The sequence below is a fragment of the Trichosurus vulpecula genome, chromosome 5, assembly GCF_011100635.1.
Source record: "Trichosurus vulpecula isolate mTriVul1 chromosome 5, mTriVul1.pri, whole genome shotgun sequence".
Lineage (NCBI taxonomy): Eukaryota > Metazoa > Chordata > Mammalia > Diprotodontia > Phalangeridae > Trichosurus > Trichosurus vulpecula.
The window spans coordinates 291184405-291208016 of NC_050577.1; the positions used below are offsets into that span (position 1 = coordinate 291184405).

The following is a 23612-nucleotide window of genomic DNA, read 5'->3' on the forward strand; positions in this document are numbered from 1 at the left end:
GACTTACATAATATCTTATATGTTTCCTTATATGGAGCAAATTAGCAATCACTGTATTAACTTCCTTGTGTTCTATACAAATTCTTAAGGATTTTGGCCTGAGGAAAAAAGGGCCACACCCTGTGAGATATTGGCCTGACTCTTTAGAAGCTTTTGCCTGGGCCAAAAAAGTTCCAACTTAGAATATTAGACTGAGAAATTTTTAACAGCAATAGCTTACAACATTTAGCCTAGCATACTTGGAGCTAACCTAATAACAATTATAAATCTAAACTGGCAGAGCCTTATACTGTGAACTCTGGTAGTGCCAACACTGTTAGAAAAAGTGGTTTCACTTACAATCTAGATACCATTAGGCTGTAAACTCAGCTGTTAAGGAGTTATCTAAAAGCTGCCAATTCTTTCATTAAGATTTAATAATAATTTCAAAGATTTCTTTGTTTCATTTCCTAAGATGTTTTGAGACTTGCTATTTGGGCATGATGATCAGTTTGTTTCAGCTTTGCTGGTGATACAGTATAAGGTTCTAGGATGCTTAAATCTGAGAGCTGCGAGATTCAGAAGTGAAGAAATCTCTTCATATCCACTGAGAAAGTTTATACATCAGCTCACGTTGAGCAAGTAAATTTAGCTGTATTTAAGCTATATCTTAAATTGGCAGCAAAATCTGTCATCTTTTGGAGGTATGAAGTATCACCATCCTATGAATTTTAAAAAGTACCCTTCAGCAGCAACACTGGCCATACTGGCTTTAATGAGCCTTTCATTTTAGAAGAGAGGGAAGGTTGGCCCCAGGCATTGTGACCCAGCCCTTTAGCCCCTTCACCCAGCCAGTGACTTACTACTCTGCCTGGAATGACTACTGATGACAAGGCTTCCCTATATCCTGGGAAACTCTAGAATGTGGTCATTGAGAAAAATGAGATCCCCTCTTGTATGACTAACACTCTTTTACAAAGTTTATCTTATAGTAGCAGTATAAATGATGATTTGGGATGATGGAATTTATGAAGTTATACCTGGAGTCATATATATTAAAGTTATATCTTAAATCAACCTAGTCTTAACAGACTCCAGTCTTATGGAATTAACTAAGAAATATATATATATATATATATATACACATACATAGAATGCTTAATCTCAGCAACACGAGGGTAATAATAACTGAATCTAGTCCTAAACTATGATTAATGAAACTTGCTATTTACAGCTATATCTTATGGGACTATAATTGGTATTATTCTGAGTCTGGCTCCAGGTATGATTGCCAGGAAATGTCACTGAACCAGTGACCCACAATGCCAGCAGCGCCATGGCAGTGACTGATCTGTGAACACTACAGGTGGATTTCTGCCTCAGTGAAGAGTCAAAAGAGTGACTTTTGGCATGGGCTGAGGTAGGACTCTCCTGACTGATTCCCCCCGTGACATTTCCTTTAGAACAGAACATTTTCCCACCTGGCTCACTGTGAGCCAGATTGTGACATTCTGTCACTCCAACTGACTGCCTACATGACTTCTGCCTGGAACTGACACCAAGCTCGGGGGGAGCATGTCTCCCTTACTACAGTTATGTCCTTCTTTCCTTTTATAACACATTTCAATAATCATATCAGGCGGTCAGTAGAACATAGGAACACAATATTAAATCTTTATCTACCAGAGCCAGATTAATGCTGGAACACATCTAAGTTATTATAACAGGAAATACGTAAGATCTAAATTTTTTAACCTGAAGCTATAGTCCTTTCCATGCCCTAAACAACTAAGTTAAGAAGTACCTGGGTTTGTCCTCTGCCTACTAATGGTTATATGTTCAGGTATAAAGTTAGATCCTTGAATGAACTTGTGTTTGGGGCATGCTCTGAAATGCAAGCAAATTACACAAGCACCCTCTTAACTATGTCCTCATGTTTAGAGAGGATTTAAGAACAGTGGTCTATGTGGGTGTAACATCTATGTTTATTTGAACATGGTTAATAAGTGAATATGTTTTACTATAGACAACTCATTTCATGTAATCTGGAATTAACTACTTAGTCTATTTACAGGCCCTTTCCCAGGTCTCTTGTTACAATTGGAGTAAAATAAGCATCTCTTAGGTAAATTCATTTGTGTGGCCGTTACACTTAGGCATAGACATTATCTACTTACAAAGAGTGTTGTTACCTATGTGCTCATGTATAGAATTAGATCCTTAGCAGCATCTCATCCTCCTAAGGGGGAATGGGCAGCTGGAGGGAATAGCTGGAGTGAAAAAAATTTTTTTGAGAAAGCAACAAGATCAGATGATTATATATGTCAAATGTAAACGATTCTAATGGGATACAAAGGCCTTGAGTATGTTCTAATAACAAGTTCTAAAAATTGGGTTCAGAATTTTATGTATGCAATTTTAAGAGGGTTAGTTAAGGTATGATTTCCCAACTAAATTCATAAATATATCAACGTAGTAATTTGTTAACTCTCCTCACAGGACAGTCATAAGTAATAAAACTAAAGTTTTTCCCTTTCTGGGTCTTGACTCTGAGGTGAAGAAGAAAATAGATAAATGCTAGTCCAAAAAGGTTAAAAGACAGCAGAGTCAAGGCCAATTTAAAAGCACTCTTAACTGTAGCTTACATTATCTACTTTATTTTTATTTTTTATTTTCTTTAACATATCTACTTTAGTAAATATCACATCTTTAAGCATTTTGGGCTGGGGCTGGGACCGGGCCCCTCCCAAATGGGACCCTTGCTCCTGTTTACCAGTAAACAGAGAAGCCAGCTTGGCCTGGGTTCCTCCCCAGGGAACTATTCTCCTGTCCTTTTGCCTCCTTGGTGAAACTAGGGGTGACTTGGTCTCCACAAGAAAGACAAAACCAGGGGGATCCCACTTGGGAAGCTTCTGATTTTCTGGCCAAGATTACTACGGGCAATTGATGCCCAGCAAACAATTAACATTCCTTAATTGCCAGAGAAGGGTGTGAGCATCTACACCTGAAGGCCAACCCACCTACCAACTGAGGTTATCTTACCTTTGCCAGGGGAAGGTCCCAATGATGTACTGTCAGGCCAATGAGAAGGAAGACACACCTAGGTTTAAAAGACCCTGTTGGCCCTCACTCAGGGTCTCTGGTCATCCAGAGAGGCCACTGACCCAGTTTACTAGTTACTGCTAGCCTACCTAATAAATTGATTGTACTCATGTCCTGGCCTTTTGCTGAGGTGTCAGTGAGACCGTATTACTAACAGTATATGTGCCACTGTTAATAAAATGCTATCTTGACCTGGAGATAACTGCCTCAGCATCATTTTTACTTGCTACACATCTTGTGGTCAGTTTAAAAAACCTTAAAGGTAGCCCCTTTGTATGGAAGTTTGCATGAACCTAGATTTTTCTGTGGATTTCCCCTGAAACTACTAAAGTCAGACAGCATAGTGGAGGAGGAGGAAATACTCTGCCACTGGAGTCAGGAGGCATGGGCTTATCACCTCCCCTCAAATCCTCTGTCTCCTCGTCTGAGAAATGAGGATGATACGCATCCTGCAGGCCTCAGAGCTTGGTGGCAAGGAAAGCGCCTTCGGGGAGGCTCCAGTGCTCCTCACACCAACAGTTATCTCACCTGGCTTTGCGCACAAACATCATCCAGTTACATTCATTTTCGTCCGTTGTAATGATACAAAATTCAAGGACGCCATTGTGGTACATCTGCCAGCAGAAGGCCAAAAAAAAAAAGGGAGAAGTGGTTATGGATAGGATGGATTATCATTGATTAGGGCTGCTAAAGGACCCAGTGGCATCTTGAGCACAGGGGCCCTCCCACACCTGGAACACAAGGATGCAAACCCCAGTGACTGCTGCCCAACTGTCCCCGCTGGGCACACAAAGCCCATCCCCCAGCTCTAGCCTGGAAGCTTCGACATGACACACCTCGTCCAGTGTCTGAATGGAGGGACAAACCCTGGGCATTGACGTGGTTATCTTGTTAGAACTTTGGGGCTTTCAGATCTTCCCATCAGATAATCTCATGAGCTAGGAAGAGAGAAGAGCCTCAGCTCCACATTTTAATTGTCTACAAATCAACTTAAAAATGAGAGGAACTCCCCGGTGGAACACAACTGGCTGCAACAATAAAGATTCCAGCCAGCACTGCCACAGAACTTCACAGGGACAAACTCAGGCTGATATTTGCCACCCCATCAATGGTGGCTGGCAACGTCCCTCAGGAGCACAGGTCCAGCTACCCAGAAGCAACAGCTGCCACATTCCTCTGACTTTCACACACATGCACACATGGCATGCACACACACGACGCACACACACTGCCCCCCAGAAGACCCTGAGCTAGATATCCCTGGTGCCGACGCTGTGAGCCAAGGGAGAGAAGCCCTTCCTGTGAGATGCTTCCAGTGACTGATGGCATCATTGTGTCATGAGACCCTCTAAGGCAGGGAATTTACTGCCAAGTCCATCTACTCTCTCTCCCTTCCATGAGGCTCACAGAGAACTGCAAGAGGCAGTGATGAAAAGGATCTCCAGGAATCCCTCTCCCTAAAGACTTCTCCTTTCCCATTATTGGGCTTCTCCTACTCACTTGTGAAGAGAGGGTGCTGGGGCTGCTGCTCTCAGCACAGGCAACAACATGAATTTCAGTGTCAGTGGGTGGAAATGCCGGCCAGGGAAGGAGGCTGGGGTGGGGCGGGGGGGGGGGGGGGGCGGGATCTCATGGCAGGGTTTGTGATGGGGTCAGAAAATCCATGAGAAAGGGCAGGGGGAAAGGGGGAGAAGGCAAGTCAGAGTGACCCTGTTTGCATCAGAAGCTTCCTTGCCTGTTAAAAGCCTACTCAGGTCCTGCATACATGGGGTATTCACTGACTCCCAAACAAGCTCGTGGTGTGGAATAATATTTACCAATATAACCCTTTTATTTCCAACAACAACAAAAACCCAGCTTGTTTTTGGGTGACTACCTAGATTCAGACCAATACAGTAAGTGAAATCATATGTGCCACACAGAAGGGCTGCTAAAATTGTTTACTTTCCCAATCTCTGCCTGTGCTTCACTTTGTGATACTCACTCAGATGCCAGGGCCCAGAAGCAAAGAGAATACAAGAAGCAATCCAAGGCTCTATAGAAGAGAACTACGTAAATGTAGGTGTCTCGGCTGCTTCATTTTCCTTCCACCTTTAATACAACGGCCTTAACAAATTCCTTTTTTTAAACAAGTCTTAATTTTTATGGATTATCTCTTGTTTTTACATCCCCTTCATTTCCAAGTAGTTCCCTCTCCCCTACCCATGGAGGCATCTCTTGTAACAAAAAAACAAGAGACAAGGAAAAAAACAGCTCAACTAGACTAGACAAGAAATCAACTGAACCTGACTGTAGATGCTCCATATCCACAGTCCCCTACCTCTTCAAGGAAGGGTTGTTGTTGTTCAGTCCTTTCAGCTGTGTCCGACTCTTCATGACTCCATTTGGGGTTTTCTTGGCTGAGAAACTGAAATGATTTGCCATTTCCTTCTCCAGCTCATTTTACAGATAAGGAAACTGAGGCAAACAGAGTTAAATGACTTGCTCAGGGTCACAGTTAGTAAGTGTCAAGGCCAGATTTGAACTCATGAACATGAGTCTTCCTGACTCTAGGCCTGGTGCTCTATTCACTATGGTGCCACCTAGCTGCCCCTCAATGAAGGGAGGTAGGTGCAAATAATTACATTTTTAAAAGCAATAGAAAAGTCATACACATACACCAACACCAACCTTCCAGATATGATTAGCAGCCTTGTCTGTCCAATCTGCTACCTCCATGGAGTGGCTCTGCTGGCCAATCAATGGCCCAAAGCAAGTCCGCACAGGAATGGTTTCTCCAGTCCATACACCTATCAGCAAGAAGAATCCAACAATCAAAGGTCTGAAGCCAGTCCCAAAGGCACAGGGAAAGAGAAGGGCTGGGCACGTGTACCGAGTCTCAACAACAGGGAACTTCAGAGCAGTTAAGCTTTGTTAGTCCCTCCTGACAAATAGGGAAAATACGATATGGAGATGAAGTAGATCTCATGAGGGATATATGGTATGAGATATCAGACATCCTTGACTTCTAGAGTCTGGGAGTCAAGAAACTTGACCGTTCTTCAAAATGTTCAGAAAAGATCCTAAGGATGTCACACTATAAATGCTTCTACTCCCAACTACTGTAAAATAAAGAGAAGCTTCCAGCGCCTTGGGTGGATAATTTAGGTTTATCAGCTGTTTTCTAGAAAGTTTAGCAGGATTTGAAAGAACTTGAAAAGTGTCTGCTGATGACTTCAGAACACACACACACATATGTATGTATGTATGTATATGTATACTTCTTGTACTCCCTAATTTAAGTGAAATTGGGGTAAACGTATTCTAGCCAGCTGTTTCTTTCTTCTCAGGCACTCAAGGCACTGCTCAGATACTTATCTCATCTACAAAACCCTCATCATGATCATGGATATTTATGGTGTTCATTTCCATGTTGCTAATGAATGCTAAGCCTGAAGGACAAATTTGTTCCTGACCTTTCAGCAGGGAATCAAGAAGACCCAGCCAGGGCAGAGTTCTCTCCCACCAATTTATGAGACGGTTCTCTGAGAAAGTGAGTTTTCTCATAGTGACTTAAACCTGAGTTACACTTAACAGCTAAAATTGTAAATAAATATTCCTCCTAGGCTCCTGGGACCTCCCAGCAGCTCTCATCCTTACAACTCAGCAGCAACAAGGGAGGAAGCAGGCAGGTGGAATGCTGTGGATTTTATGGCTCTTACCCACATCTGCCACCATAAGAGACTGGCGGAGGACAAGCTGCTTTGGGAGCGACAGCCTGGCTCGGCTCTCTATTGGGCTGTCTGGAACAAAGGTCACAGGTCCATGGTCAGGGCAATCTGAGGGGTAGGCTCGGTCACAAAGTGTGCACCCTGGAGATAGAAAAGATGAGATAATTTTAATGATGCCCAAATGGATACTAGAAGTAGGCAAGACTAGGGCCTGCCTTTTATTTACTTTCATAAAATCTGAGCTGAGTAAAAAGGTGGGTCTTGTCAGAATTACTGTATCAAGATTTCATATGCCCAATCCATGTGACTGTAGCATATCCTTCTCCAGGACCTGACAAGATCTTAAATTTCCTTCTAATTCGACAGACAATCCCTTGTTCAATCTTGAGGCTAACAGTTCTCAAACTTTTTAGTCTTAGGATCCCTTTACATTCTTAAAAATTGGGGATCACAAATTAACTTACTTATTCAGTAGCATACTAATCTAACTACCAAAAAATTATTTTATAGAGCTAGAAAAAATGGCAACAAAATTCATCTGGAAGAACAGAAGGTGATGAATGTCAAGGAAATCAACGACAAAAATGAAAAGGAATGTAGCCTGGCCATAGCAGATCTCCAACTGTTACAAAGTGGTGATCATCAAAACAATCTGCTACTGGTTAAGAAATAGTATGGGGGATCAGTGGAACAGATTAAGTAACCAAGACACGGTGGTAATGACCGCTGTAATTTAACGTTTGATAAACCCAAAGATTCGAGTTCTTAGGAAAAGAATTCACTATTTGACAAAAACTGCTAGGAAAATTGGAAAGCAGTTTGGCAGAAACTAGGTATAGATTAACATCTTACACCATATATCAAGATACAGTCAAAATGGGTACATGATTTAGAAAAAAAGGATGGTAGTATAAACAAATTAGGGCAGCACAGAATACTTTACCTGTCATATCTATGGATAAGAGAAGAATTTATGACCAAACAAGAGATAGAGAGGATCATGAGATGTAAAATGGATAATTTTGAACACATTAAATTAAAAAGTAGTTGCACAATCAAAACCAATGCAGCCAAGATTAGAAGGAAAGCAAAAAACTAAGAAATATTTTTTTACAATAAGTTTTTCTGCTAAAGGTTTCATTTCTCAAATGTATAGAGAATTGAGTCAATTTTATGAGAATATGAGTCATTCCCTAATTGATAAAAATGGTCAAAGGATTGGAATAGGTAGTTTTTAGAAGGAGAAATAAAAGCCATTTATGCTCACAAGAAAAACTGCTCTAGATCGCTATTGTTTAGAGAAATGCAAATTAAAACAACTCTGATATATCTATCAAATTGGCTAATACGACAGAAAAGGAAGACAACAGAGTTTGGAGGGGATATGGAGAAATTGGGAAGCAAATTGGGAAGTAAAAACCTGGAAAGACTTACATAAACTGATACAAAGTGAATTAAGCAGAACCAGGAGAACATTGTACACAGAAACAGCAATACTGTACAATGTTCAACTGTGAATGATTTAGCTATTCTCATCAATACAATGATCTAAGACAATTCTGAAAAGACTTGATGAAAATGCTATCCACCTCTAGAGAAAGAACTGATGGCGTCTGAATGCAGATGAAGGCATACTTTTCAAACTTTATTTTAGCTTTTTTTATCTGTGTTCTCTTTTGTAACATGGCTAATATGGAAATATGTTTTGCATGACTGCACGTGAATAATCTACATCAAAGTGCTGACCTTCTCAAGGAGGAGGAAAGAGAGAGGAAGGAATTTTGGAAGTCAAAAATAATTTCCAAAAGAAACGTTAAAAATCATTTTTACATGTATTTGAGAAAAAATACAGTAAAAACATTCTTGGAATGTTAAAATAAATAAAAGATGGAAACTGAGGATCCTGGGTTTCTTTTTCAACATAGGTTATATCAATAGCTACCATGCTAGAAATCCAAACAGATAAACTTTTAAAATATTCATTCCTTTAAAATGATGATGATGATGATGATGATGATGATGATAAGGGACAGCTAGGTGGCACAGTGGATAGAGCACCAGCTCTGGAGTCAAGAGGACCCGAGTTTAAATCCAGCCTCTGACACTTAGTAACTTGTGACCTTGGGCAAGTCATTTAACCCCAATTGCCTCCAAAAAATAATAATGATGATGATAATAATATACCCATTGCACGTTAACTTAAATAAGATATTTTTAAAAAAGTAACTATTTTCCAAAAAAAAAAAATGAGTGAGAAGAATGATCCAGTTTTACATTCTTCTGCAAATCTCTCTAATGCATAATTTAGCAGAAAACAGCTGGATTCTCCTATCTGTTTCTGCATACCATCTGTCACGATACCTTCTTGTGGATGAAATATATGAAGAAAATTTAGCTTCATGAAGGCAGCTGAACAGTGGGAGAGGGGAGGGGTATTTTAATAAATGCTCATCCCTTCTCCTATACTATTGATCAAATATCTGATTGAATGTATGAACTGGGATCACCCTCCCCTAATCCCATCATTCAAGGCTTTCCTGGCTACACTTATTTCATACTACACCCCTTCACTGATATATGTTCAAGCCAAACTGGACTACATCACCCCCACTATCGGCATACTGTTCCTCACCCTAACCTGCTGACTGCAATTCCCTACTTAAGACCCACCCAGGCACCCTTCCTCCACAGCAGCTTTCCTAATCCTGACGCTTCTCAGTCTCCTCAGATGTGCCATTGGACATGTTCTCTGGACCTTGACACTGCACAGTCTTCCCTGAATTCGAGTAATCTTTGTTCATCTTCCTTGTTCCCAACCTGCCCTCGAGGCCAGGGATGGGGCCTGACATTGTCCTCTGAGGGTCTTCTACAGAGCTTTGCCCATGGAAGATACGCTGAAGTGAGTTCCAGGCCATACCCTTGGACACACTCAGCCCAGCCGGAAGCAGCTCTGGGATGTCCCCATGCGACTGGCAAGGCCAGCCTGTTGGTGGAAGGTGATATCACAGTATGACCGACTCAGTGTCTACAGGGCCATATTAACCCTTTGTTCAACTATCAACAATATGGGAGTCAGGTTCTGATGATGGACCTAAGGTGACGATAATATTTACCATAATAGCCAGCATGTCTATAGGGATTTATAGTTCACAAAGTACTCACAGCCAGGTCCCAATTAGCGTGGATAAGGTATCTCCTGAAGTGGTGGCATGGATGTGACTTCACACTACCTGAAGTTATAATTATGTAAAATATGGTTCCAGTCCAATGGAAATACGCAGTGTGATTTCAAGTAATGCGACCACTCCTGGGGACTCATTATTCACACTAATCAGGACCTAGCTGTACATGATAATACTAAAATACCATCCTACAAATATTATCCTCACAACAATCATGGGAGGCAAGTGCTAAGATTATACCCATTTTACAGAAGAGAAAATTGAGGCAGAGAAGTAAAGTGATTTGCCTAGGGCCATAAAGCCTAAGTGTCAAAAACAGCGACCGAACGTAGGTCTTCCTGACTTCAAACTCAGAACTCTATCCAGCTGATGGTACCACAGTGCACAGAGCACTGGACCCTGAGTCAGGAAGCCCTGAGTTCAAATTCCGCTTCAGACACATAGAAACTGTGGGACCCTTGGGCAAGTGACTCTGCCTGCCTCAGTTTAAAATGGAGATAAGTAGTCCCTTCCTCCCAGGGTTGTATGAGAAAATAATTGTGAAGTGCTTAGCACAGAGCTTGGCACACAACGGACACTCTATAGATGCTCATTCCCTCCCTCGCATCCACTCCACCACCTGCTCCATGTGAAAGCAGGCAGGGCTTCTTTCTTCTAAAAGATTCTGATTCTAGAATTTAAAACTATTTTCTGGCCTGAGGCTGAGCCTGCCTGCTCAGAAAAGACCAAGGTTTACCTAAGTGAATGGATGGCTTCCTTTCTCCTCCTCCATCAAGATGAGCCTGTACGTGATGCTTTCATGGGCCTCAGCCCCTCTCTCAGGTTCCAATATCCCCTCTGCCTAATACCAAGCAGCCGTTAGACCAGGGGGGGACCTGTGGCCTCAGACTAGTCAAAAGGCTGCACTTAAGGCCCCAGAAGGCCCTATGTGGCCTCAAGGCCGCAGATTCCCTGCTCCTGCACTAGACTCTTCCTTGAAGTTTTGGCATCAGAGTAATGGCTTTTCCTCAATCCTTTTCCTTCTCTTAATCATGTTCCTGGTGTTCCCTGGCTGGCTCCTCAGGGGCAGGGCCGCTGAACGGGGATGCCTTGGTCCCCTCTGCAGGCTCCAGAGAGAGTCTAACCTCGTCTGTGGGAGATTCCATTAGCAGCATTCTCAAGTACACATTTCTCCTCACTAAAGCTTTATGGTGCAAACAACTTCTTATTTTCTCTTATTTTGAGCTAAAAAGTGATGTGACCTCACACAGAGACTGTGGGCCCTGAGATGTGCTTCTGGAATTTATGTGAAACTGTCCTAGGTCTTGGCTTCTGTGTAAAAAGGGCAGACTGCCATTTCATATCCTTACCTTAGGAAGATATTCTTAAGATAAATGAAACATCTGAAGTAATCTCTAAGACACTACTTCAACACAACAGCCAGTGTGAACTCAAGAACACATTCCGATTTCTCAACACGTTTCATGTTCCTGCACCTCCAAGCTCAGCTGTTTGCTAAAGACGGTGGGCGTACTGATGCCAATGTTACCCCCATCCCCATTGGGCACACTCACAGATGGTAAACAAGGTTGCCATGTTCTCCTTGTTGGAGTTGGAGTCTTCCATCTGCAGGGACGGTGGCACAAAGGAGAGGTTGTCTGAAGCCACATCTACATGGCCTGACCCCATAGCCACCTCTGGGGTGATGGAGGACACAGCCACGGGTTCAAGGCTGAGGCCCACTTCATGCAGGGAAACCGACTCCAGGGAGGCAAGGCTGTGTGAGGTAGAAAGGGCCACGCTTACGGAGTTGGTGCTCATGGCCACAGTGTGGATGGAGTCACTGAGGGCGCTGTCGGGCATCCCACTGACTCGTCCTGCTATGTGATCAGTCTCCATGACCACAGGGAGCTCCAGGCCATTCCCGTGAAGAGGAATCACACCACCATGTCCCACAGGGTCTGCTGCCAAATTGTTACCAACCGAGTCCACAGACAAAGGTTCATGGCTTCGGGAACCATTTGGCATCTGTGAGTGCTCCCCTGCAACACCCTCCATCGTCAGCTCCTCAGCCGCCATGCCGTCTGTGGAGATGGGGCTGGTCACCCTAGAGACACTCTCCATGGTGATGGCGGTGTCCAGTGCCACCTCATGACTGTCACCAGGATGGAGGCTCTGAGCCCCATGGGCATTGACTGCACGGGAATCCATAGGGACAATGCCGGGCTCCAAGCCGACGCTGCCGCCGGGCTGATAGGGGTCTAGTGCCGAAGGGTTATTGGAGACGGCCAGCGCGGGGTTGTTGTCCACACTGATGGAGTTTGGGTGGATGTACTGAGGAGGAGGTCTATCGGCCAAATAAGATAAGATGCCTGATGAAGGAAAGAGAGGAAATGAGGGATCTAATGGTATCCAGGCACACATGAATGTTCTCCAAACAGCACTTCGGCAGCGTCTGTACTTACAAATGTACACAGGCTAGAATTTTTCCTACAAAAGTCTGGATATTTTTTTCCAGTTTAATAAAATAAGCTTGTTTTTTGAGGATTAATGTAAATGTAAACAGGAGTCTGTTCCTGGGGGACCCTTTGCTGAGGAGGGACAATTAAAGTAGAATAAAAATGACCTAAATGCCCTGACCTCCAGCAGGCCTTGTTGTGTATTTTTATTTTTACAATTCCTACGCTGGGTTGCAATGAAAGACATTGCTCTGAAGAGAGAGACACTCAAGCAGCAGACCCACTTCCAGTACAGGATCTCACACAGACTAAGTGCTTAGTAAATGCTTGCTGGCTGACCATCAGAAATGAGGAAGACCCAAAGAAAGACATTTTTAAACTCACAAGCAGCTAGGCCTCTTGTGGCCTCCCTGAAAGCACTGCCACCTCCACAGCTGGCTGGGCAAAAGACATTCCCAAATTATAGAACCAGCAGAAGTCAGCACTAGAGCAGGAGTGGGGAGGAGAGGCTCAGCTGGGGGCTGCTGCCAGGCACCCTCAGGCCTGCACCTGGACAAAAGGACACAGCTGGACACAGGTGCATGCTCTTTGAAACCAGGGGCTCTTTGCCACTGGTATGTCCTGGGCCCCTCAGTCAGGCTGGTGGAGCCTACAGGCCACTCCCTCTCAGAATCATGTTTTTAAATGCATTAAATAAGATACACAGTACCACGAAGGAAAACAATTATACTGAAACACAGTGATTGAAATTTTTTTTTACAAACAGGTTCAGGGAAGGCAGGTCTCTGAGTCCCCTGTTGTAAAAGAAAGGCCCTGAACAAAATGAAAGTGTTACGGGTGGTTCGATAAGCAAAAGGAAGCCTTTCTGAGACAGAGACAAAGCTCTCCCTGCCTGAGGGAACCTTTTGCCCAGTTAGGGGACTCACCGGGTAGAATGTGCCTGAAGTAGCTGCTCTCCAGGTGTGGGTATGGTGGGGGTGGGAGAGGGTAGTTCCTCTCTGGTATCCCACACATCACCCCCCGATCACCAATGCCCATTGGGAGCATCAGAGACAAGGCAGAAGGCAGAGAGCTTAAGGAGGGACCAAGGTTTGGAATTGCAACTGGCAGTCCTAGGGGAAAAAAAGAAAAAAATAGAAGTTTCCTTAAAAGGTAAATTAACACTCCCACATATCTTCTTGGAAAACATTGGTTAGAATCTCAGAAATTTCTTTCCATCAATAAAAATCCCACTTACCTGGAGAAGAAATAACAAAACCTACTTCCTGCCACCTAAAAGAGAGGTGGGGGACTCCTGTATGTGATCACACCAGGTCTCTGTGCTTGACGCTTTAGCACAACCCTTTTTCTCTCGTCAAATGAGGTAGGGTTCAACCTGGAGGGCCAGGGGAAACAACTGGGATATAGAGACCCCAGGCACCAACAAAATACAGTTTTACAAACAGGGCCACAGACCGGACTGCAAGGAACACCCTCTCCTAAAGCAGGTCGACACCATCTCTCCATTTTAGAGCCTCCACAGAGTCCCTCAGGGTGGTGAGGAGTGTCATGGCTTGCCCAGGGTCACGGAGCCTGCATGCAGCCCCAGGAGAGACTTAAACCCAGCTGTCCTGGCTCCTCGGCTAGCGCTTCCCCATCAGACATAAGTAACTACTAACCATCCAGCCAGAGTGGCCTCCACAAAGGGTGCTCCAACGAAAGCAAGCATAGTCCCGGGCCCAGACTTTGGGGTCCAGCGTCACATGGTTCACATTTTGATGCTGGTCATACAATAACCAGTAAGAGTCAAAATGATCCTGATGATTTTAAGCCCCAATGAGCTAATTATTCCAAGATGATTCAGATACAAGTAAATGGTGAATCTCCACACAACGTGATTAAAAATCTTAATTTAAAATGCAATACGTTTAAGGCCTTAGAGACCACGTAACCCAAACCCCCTCATTCCACAAGGGAAACCCAAGGCCCAGGAGGACATGTGATTTGCCCATGGTCTCCTAGGTGAATGTAAGAAACAGGATTTGAACCCAGATCCTCTGAGATAGTGAGTGCACTCTCCCATTTGGACACAAAGATAGTGCCTTAGACACAGCGAAGCTTGTCCATCAAAGACTGTTCCGGAATAGAATTGCGGAGCTGGAGGCTTAAGGGGGGAGCGAACTGCACAAGAGTCATATCTCCGATCACAAATGTGCCGCGGGAGCACCTGGGAGCTTCAGAAGCAGAGCTCGTCCCCCCAGCAAGCCCAGCCTCCTCTCTGTGGCACAGCAGAAATGAAGAGACGCTTTGCCTGATGTGAGTTGTGCTCCACTAATTCTCGAGGAGGCTGGCTGACAACAAAGTTTTCAAGGAGGTGGAGGGATTCACACAAATCCCAGGCGCCCATGACCTCTAATTGAGTGAGATCCTCTGGGCACTTCGGTCAGGCACAGCTGAGAGACAGCTCCTTTCTCTACGGCAAAAAAGAAGGGTTGATGATTCAACTTAGCCAGTCAGGCACCTGAGTGAACTGGGTTTAAGGCTCAGTCTTAAGGAATCTAGCCAGTAAATCCCAAGTTAACAAGGCAGATTTCAGCCATCAAAATGTACCTTCCTTTGGATAGAATACCCTCAATTGAAAGAAGAGGTTTGGAGAGGTGAGGGGAGGAGGGGAAAGGGAGGGGGAGGGCATGGGAGGGGAAAGAAGGAGGAGAGGTGGAGAAAAGGAGGAGGGGGGGGAGGGGAGGAGAGGAGAGGAGAGGAGAGGAGAGGAGAGGAGAGGAGAGGAGTGGAGAGGAGAGGAGAGGAGAGGACTACTCATAGGTTGTGTCTGTCCTTCCTTCTAAGAGCCTAGAGCTCATGGATTGGACAATAGGTCTCTGCCCTCCTAGCTCAGAGTGAATATAAATAGTAACTGTTTCTCTTTTGGCCAGCAACCCTGAGGGTCTTCTCCTGTCAGTTTGATTTTTTTTTTTTTTGATTGAAGGGGCCATCCCTTAATTCACTTTGTAAAGAGGCCTATTCACAATGGGCATTACCTCACTTAAAGTGAGAACCTGAAAAGACCTTAGCCTGAAAGTGCCAGGGTCTCCCAATGCATCCTGGGCCATCTCTAGTCATCCTGGTGAAAGCAGGCCACTGGACCCAGATGGCTCTGGAGGAGAGAGTTAGGCTGGTGACCTTGCACAGCCTTCCCTCACTCAAATCAAAGTCAAGTGCAAGTCAAGTCATCATCTCCCTGATGTCATGGTCCTCTTCAAAAACGAAGGACAAACACAACAACAATCTGAAATATCTACTATGTACAAGGTCCTATGCCGGAGCTTATATGTCTTAAGGATAGCAGAGGAGTTTGAGAGCACAAACCACCAGGGAATCAGGAATGGCATCATGGAGGAGGTAGCACTAGGACCAGAGAGGACCAGGACTGTCAGAGCTAGAGAGAAAAGTCTCGAAACAGCCCTTCAAAGGCATGACAGTAGGAGATGGAATGCCAAGTTCATGGAACAGCATCTGGAAAGTGGAGGCTGCAGCCTGACCATGAAGGGCCTTAAACGCCAGGCTGACGGGTTTACATTTATTTTAGAGGCCAAAAGGTACCACTGAGGACTTCTGAGTTGGGGGAAATCCAGTCAAACGTGTGCTTTAGGAAGATGATTATCCTGGGATTAAGAAAGACCAAAGCTCAAATCCAGCCTCAGACGCTGACCAACAGGGCAACCTCGGACAACTCACTGAAGCTCCCTAAGGCTGTTGTGAGGCCCAAAGCAGATAAGATTTGTAAAGTATTTGGGAAGCCCAGCTGTTATTTTGGTAGCTGGGGAAAGGATGTACTGCAGAAAGGAGAGGCTGATTTGGGTAAGGATGAAGATGGGAGTGGCCTGGGTGGGAAGAGATGGAGATGCGAACTGCTGGGGAGGTAAAAATGGATTGGCAGGGCAAGGGAGTAGAAGAGCCAAGGATGGCTCAGAGTGCCTAGATGCCCTCTAAGGTTTCTTGGGTTCCCAATGTTCTATGACTCCAGGAGATTCTGCAGAGAACAAAGGGGTCAAAGGGAGCCAGTGTGGCATCACAAAAAGAAAGCAGTCATAGGATGTGGGTTCAAATCCTGGCTCAGCCACTCACTTCCTGTGAGACTTGGAGCAAGGCACTTCACCTTGCTTGAGACCACAACTTCCTCATCTATAAAAGGAGAGCTGGACTAGATTCTAAATTGATGACCCTGTAATTGATATAATGAGTCTAAGGATTTTAAGCATCAGTAAATTCTGCCTTCAAAATCTAAGAAATGAGAGAACTTAAGACCATAAGTCCTTCATTATCTAATTAGGCAGATTTTAAAAAATTAGTTTCTGCCTGCCAGTCGCCAGATCTGCTTACTCAGATCCAATGTGTTCCGCTGAAATTGTAAAGTCAGAGTCTGGAACTAAGAAGGACACAGAAAGGCTGGGCAGGAGTAGGAGGCTCCAGTGGCAGTGCTGGCCGAAGCTGTCAGGAGCCCATCCCTCCCTCCCGATGATGCCAAGCCCAGGACTGCAGCCAGAAAGCCCTTGTCCTGGGTAGGAGGAACCATCTCCCCCTCACCCCATCTCCTGAAAGTGCACCCATGATCCCTGGCTATTAGGGCATGATGCCAGTGTGTTTGCCATCCACCCACCCACACCCCTGCAGGTTTGGAGAACCACCCAGAGCCTGATGGAGGACAGTTACATATCGGGACAAGCTGCTCCTCTGGCAGAGCTTCACCACTCACCTGGGGCAGGGATAGCATTGTGAGTAGGGGAGGCTGCCAGCCCGAGGTGACTTCCTGAGACCGGCAAGGCATTGCTCACTGAGGATGAAGCGAGCTGCTCCATCCCCACAGGACTCAGGTTCATCTCATTCATTCTAGGAAAGAGCACAAAGAGTTATTGGCTAAAACACTAATGCCCGGGGAACGACGAGTCCTCCACCGCAGCGCCTTCCTCAGGTCCGCTGGAATCAGGCAGCGCTGTGCCCACAGGCTGTCCCCCTAAACACAGCATCCACAGCTCTCTGAAAATGGCCTTTGCGTTCGGCCAAACCATCCGATCCTACAGGCGGGTTGAAAACAAAAATAAAGAGCCAAGCTGCCAAGCCTCCTTGTTTTAAACCAGCCTGCAAAGTCTGCAACAACACCACGCAGGAAATCGTGAGCCTTCAAGCTGCTGAGAAGTTATCAGGCTCTCCATGAGGATCAGCTCTGAGATCTGGATTAAGCAGGGGAGAGAGTGCTGAACTCGGAGCCTGAAAGAAAGACCCGAACTTACGTCCTCTGTGGGCCTCGGCTCTTTCATCTGTAAAATGGAGATGTGACAGTAGTACCTGTCATGTCTGCCTGTCAGGGCTGTCAGGAGACTCTAGGGAGGGAATGTCAGTAACACTTTCAGGCCCTTTCCATCAGGCACTACTACGTCCTCATCACGGAAACTTAAAGACAAAAATGCCATGCACTTTCCTCTAACATAATAACGTTTCAAACATTTCTGGAGAGACCTCAGATACCCTAGACAATCCAGCCCATCCACTCTACATAGTCACCTCATTGGCACTAATGGCTACGAATAAAAACAATAAAAGGTTACCAGCAATGACTTACCAATTCAGATCAGAAACTGATCGCTAGCTAGTATCTTAGCAGCACCAAAGAGACCAGGCAGTAGATACCAAGAGAAGTGACACTAACATGAGGGATTCTCTGAGCCACTGGAAGCTACAGCGATCCCGCCTCCTTGTCCAAGCACACACCAAACCTGGTGCCCAAGAGGCAACCCCAAAGAGAATTCCATTCTACTAGTAGACAGGCTAAAATGATCTAAACAAAATATCTCTTAGGGCACAGAAACTTTTCCCCTTAACACATCTCACAGCACCTGGGGCAGCCAGAGAAAGGAGTGGTGCCATCACACTGTGGTAAGCAGACTATTTAAATATTCATAGGCCAGTTAACTTCACTGCATTCCAAAGTCACAGACTTCACCCAGTCATAAATGTGTGCCCTTGGGGCTATCCTTTGACCAAGCAACACCACTACTAGATTGGTATTCTAAAGAGAGCAAAGGAAAAGGGCCCGGACGAACAGAAACATTTATAGCTGCTCCTTTTGTGGTGGCAAAGAATTGGAAACTGAGAGGATGTCCCTCAACCGGGGAATGGCTGACCAAGTTGCAGTATATGATTGTGATGGAGTACTACTGCGCTATAATAAATGATGAGCAGGATGTTCTCAGAAAAACCTGGAGACTGATGAACTGATGCAAAATGAAATGAGCAGAACCAGGAGAATACTGTACGTAGTAACAGCTATACTGTATGTTGATCAACTATGAATGACTTGGCTATTCTCAGTAATATAATGATCCAAAACAATTCTGAAGGACTTACGATGAAAAAATGCTACCAATCCCCCAAGAAAGAACGGTTGGGAGTGGGAATGCAGATTGAAGCAGACTTTTTTAAAATTTTATTATTCCTGGGGTTTTTGGTTTTCTTTTTGGTCTGTGTTCTCATTTGTAACATGGCTAATATTGGAAATGTTTTGCATGACTACACATGTATAATCTACATCAAATTCCTTGCCTTCTCAAGGAGTGGAGAGGGGAAGGAGGGAATTTGGAAACCAGAATTTTAAAAAATAAGTGTTAAAAAATTTTCATTTCCATGTAATTGAGAAAAAATAAAATAAAAATATAATTTTAAATATCAATGTGTGCCCTTGGACCATGTACAAATCAGTGCAAACCCTATCCCCCCTAATGGAAAGGCAGCAAAGCCCAGGGCTTCCTGAGACCTATACTTCCCAATACCTACTGCACAGTCACTCCTGGATGTCCCATTGGAACCAACTTCAAACCCAACATAGACAATAAATGAATTTGTTTTCTTTCCCCCCCAACATACAACACCTGATTTCCTAATATTAAGATCCAGGCACACCACTGAACCAGCCAGTCACCCACACCTATCTCCACGTTACCTCTGGCTCTTCCCTTTCCCTTATCTCCCCCATCCTACCAGGCACCAATACTGTCTATCCTATGTCCAGAACAGACTGACACCTTTCCTTCCATTTCCATTTCCAGGTCACTGTCCTAGTCCAAATGCTACCTAGTCCTCACTGAGAAGACTTCAACAACTTCAGATCTGTTCTCCCTTCCCCTCCCTGCAGAACCCAGCCTTGAGGCAAGATGAATGCTCCTCGTGCACAGATCTTAGAGACTAGTCCTCCACATAAAAACCTCCAATAGCTTCCAAGTGCCTCCTGAATCAAACCCACACTCCCTACTTAACATGGTGTTCCAGGGACTCCACCATCTGGAGCTGCCATATCTCTCCAGTTTTCTCTCATGCTGCACTAACCTTTCTCCACACTTCAGTAAAACTGAACACCCCCATTATCTGTCCCATACTTTCCCTATCCCCTTCGCACCATTTATTTCCAGCCCTGGTCATGATCTCATTCATCCTTCCAAACCGAGCTCAAATGCCACCTTCTCCCTATACCCTGGTCAGAAATGGTTTTTTATTCTGAGGATCTCAAATAGGACCCTGATCAAATTCCATTTTTATAATATCTTTCTTCATGTATGTAAGACAGCCCCATCATTAGATTATAGGTTCTATGAGACCAGAGACCACATGCTTGTCATATTTTTATCATCATCATCCAAGCTTAGCACAAGACTCAGTGCCAGGCACATAGTAGATGTTACAGAAATGATATCATCATTATGCTGTACAGCTCCGATGCTACAACGTATCCTGTGCCAGGATACAAAACTCTCCAGCCAAAAGAAAAAAAAGGTAAGGCTGCCCTAACTTCTGGGAATTCTGTGAGTTTAAAGTAAACCATTAACATCATTTTTTTGTTGTCAAGCTTCCTCTGAAGAACGTAACATCAGCAACACTACAAGAACACCAACAGAACTCTAAAGCAATTAGGGCTCTTTGCTAGCATGATCACATTTGGTAAAAGCCCTCTGCTCCAACTCCTTGTCATGAAAACCCACTCCTGAAGGAGAAGTGGACCAGCCTTAAGGCAAGAGAAGCAAAATGGGGTGTGGCCTCCCTGGCATTCTCAGAACAGAACTTAACAGGAGGCGGGAGGGAGGGCTCAGCAGGTGCTCTTTAGGAGTGACTCACTAAAAGGGGACAACTTTTCTTGGGCAGCCAGCAACCACACAGAAATGCCCTGGTGTCTTCATCTGTGAAATGAGGAATTCATCTCACATTCTCATCTAGCGTACGTTTGCCCTCCGGCTCTGGATTCTAACCCAGCCTAAATACCTGTTCAATGGCTGCCTTAGGTAGAAGGCATGACAGATGCCAAGTACCACCATGACCTCAGATACTCTCTTTCTCGTCTTCTGCTCTCCTCTCCAAATGAGCTCATTCCTTCCCCTTTCACAAGAGCTGCTTCTGATCCTGACAGGTGTGCGTAAGCTGGGGAGTCTAGCTCCCAAGTCTGTACCATTCCCTTCACAAACATAACGTCAGTTACAAATTGCTGATTTCATCACTACCTACTTGGCAAAATCAAAGATAGTTTTAAATAAGCACATCTGTGAATAAATAATTTGCTCTGTCTTCCCCCTAGAGAGGCAACAGTTACCTAGGAGAGAGTCAGCTTCAGAATCTTAAAGACTCGGATTCAAGGCCCTTTTTTGACACCTCCTGGCTACACATCTCAGGCATTGTACAGCGGATGCCTATCAGCATTGGCAAAGGGTATTTCCTTGCTGGAAGCTAAAACCAACAAATGCAGGTTTGGTCCCAAAAAATCCTTCCCAATGCAAACCTCTACTGATGTCATATAGGCACATAGATCTAGAGTGGAAAGGGACCCTAGATAAGGAAACTGAGGCACAGAGGGGATCAATAACGTGTCAATACAACTAGTAAGTGACTGACAGAACTTGAATCCATTTCCACCTACCCCCAAATCCAGGACTCTTATCCGCTAAATCAGAGACGTCAAACACGGCAAACAACCAGATTAAAATGGAATTGGAAAATATTTAACAAAACAAAGATATGAAGGAACCCAACGTCATGCGCGGTTTCCTCACATTGGGTTTGGAGATGTCAGACACGCTGCCGACTCCACCTTTCCTCTCCCAAAGACAACTTTTCGAAGCAGAGGCCTCGAAGACCCTGACACTCGCACCGCCTATTGCGGGGTGCTGCGGGCTGCGATGGTGCAACCGTGGAGCGTCCACACGAGCACTTTCTTTCCTGCAAACCCAGCCAGACCCCATGGAGGGAGAGGGGAAAGTTACGCCGTATGGCGACAGCAAAAATGCGAGACAGAAAACCAACATCTAAATGTAGCTGAAAAAAGTGTCCTATGGAGGGAAAAAACATCAAAAGAATGAAAAGATGCGCCGTGGGGGGAAATTTTGGGGAGAAATTTACAAAGAATGAAAGAAATGTTCCGTGGCCTTGGGCTGGAAGGGTTAACACGTCACACGCACGCAGCAAGGTCTCGGGAGGGCTCTTCCAGAGGGGCCCAAGGCCCGACCCCCGCCCCTCCAAGCCCTCAGCCAGGTGCACGGCAGGACTCGGGCGGAAAGGGGAGCCACGGACCGGACGGCGGCCTGATTCGGCCGTCTCGGGATGTCCATCCAGCGGCCTCCAAGCCCCACAGCTGGGCGGGGGGACCCGGGGCCGGGCGCCCCCCGGCTGCGCCTCGCACAAAAGGTTCGAGGGGCCGCACGCCCCCCGACCCCCAGCATCCTGAGGAAGCGGCGGGGGGGGAAGGTGGCCTGCTCGGGGGGGCGGGGTCTCGGGCTCACCTGGGATGCATCGGCTCGGCGCCAGGTGTCAGCCCAGCGGGCGGGGGGAAAGGGTCGGGGCGCCGGGACCCTCGGCGTCGCCCTCGGGGGGCTCCAGCCCTCCAGCCCCCCGAGGGAGGGGGCGATCAGTCTTCCGGAGGCCCCCGGCAGCGCATCCCCGGCCTCCGCGGGGGAGCCTGGGGCCGGATCCTGAGGGAGAGAGAGGGGAGCGCGGCTCAGCGGCTCCGACCACGCCCCCGCCGACCCCCGCCCCACCCCCGGACACACCTCTTTTTTTTTTTTTAAGCTAACTTTGCTCCAGCATCCTCCGGCCCCCGGCCGGGGGAGGGGCCGAGGAGACGCATGCGCAACGAGGGCGCGCGCACATCCAATGCTCCGCGGCCGTGGCGGCTCCTCCCCGCGCCCGGCCCACTCGCCGCGCACGCGCAGACGAGCTGCAGGGGAGGAGCGCAAGCGCCAGTTCCGCTTTGTTCCCGGGTCGCTGACTGTTGGCGAAAACCCCGCCTCCTCACTACAATCCCCTCCCCGCCTGCGCGCGCACGCGCACGAGGTGCCACCCCACCCCCCAACCTGCTGAGATCAGCATCTCCCCTCCCCCCGCGAGGCCAACACCTCCTACCGCCAAGGTCCCCCCACTTCCACCCTCCCCTCAGGTCGCACCCGCCAAAGCGCCCTTCCGTCACCGCCTCCTCCGTCTCCGTTGCTCTCAGACCTCACCCTCACCCCCCCTCCCGTAGTCCCCCCCACCCCAAACCGTCGTTCTGATCTACCGCGCCCCCCCCAACTCCTTTGTGCGCTTGCGCACCGAAGGGCCCCCTGGGGGGACCGGCGCGCGGAGAGGGACCCAGGGGAAAGGAGAGACAGCGTGGAAGAATCGAGCACCGAGTCATCGAACCGCGGTTGCTAAGCGACGGAGGCGGGTGTAAGGGTCTGGAACTTGAGGAGATGGTTGGTCCCACTGTAGCAGAGCTTTCTCCTCCTCCTCCTGCAGTGCAGTCAGCCCGTGGCGCCACCGGAGCATGCGCAATGTACGTCTGAGAGCCTGCTAGGCCATGTGTATGGTATGTCAGCCAGGAGGGACCTTGGAGCCTAGAACTGAGAATGTCAAACCTAGGAAGAACCTTGGAACAGGGAATGTCAGGGCTGGGAGGGGCCTTAGAACAGGGGATGTCAGAGAGAACAGGAAATGTCAGAGCTGGGAGGGGCCTTAGAACAGGGGATGTCAGAGAGAACAGGAGATGTCAGAGCTGGGAGGGAGCTTAGAACAGGGGATGTCAGGGCTGGGAGGGGCCTTAGAACAGGGGATGTCAGAGAGAACAGGAGATGTCAGAGCTGGGAGGGAGCTTAGAACAGGGGATGTCAGGACTGGGAGGGAGCTTAGAACAAAGGATATCAGAGCTGGGAGGGGCC

At 46.4% G+C, this 23612-nt stretch overlaps 1 protein-coding gene across 1 annotated transcript in view; it reads right to left on the minus strand.

The window, feature by feature from the left end:
- The window catches only part of PRDM4 (PR/SET domain 4), a 40201-nt gene extending 17655 nt beyond the window's left edge, over nucleotides 1-22546 (minus strand). Inside the window, exons 1-7 of the mRNA XM_036761585.1 lie at nucleotides 22203-22546; nucleotides 17144-17277; nucleotides 13338-13523; nucleotides 11527-12324; nucleotides 6783-6932; nucleotides 5752-5870; nucleotides 3610-3695 (exon numbers count right to left, since the gene is read on the minus strand). Coding sequence (XP_036617480.1) covers nucleotides 3610-3695; nucleotides 5752-5870; nucleotides 6783-6932; nucleotides 11527-12324; nucleotides 13338-13523; nucleotides 17144-17277; nucleotides 22203-22213 — 1484 coding nt within the window. The 5' untranslated portion in view covers nucleotides 22214-22546. The remainder of the gene's footprint in view (nucleotides 1-3609; nucleotides 3696-5751; nucleotides 5871-6782; nucleotides 6933-11526; nucleotides 12325-13337; nucleotides 13524-17143; nucleotides 17278-22202) is intronic.
- Nucleotides 22547-23612: the final 1066 nt, after the last annotated feature.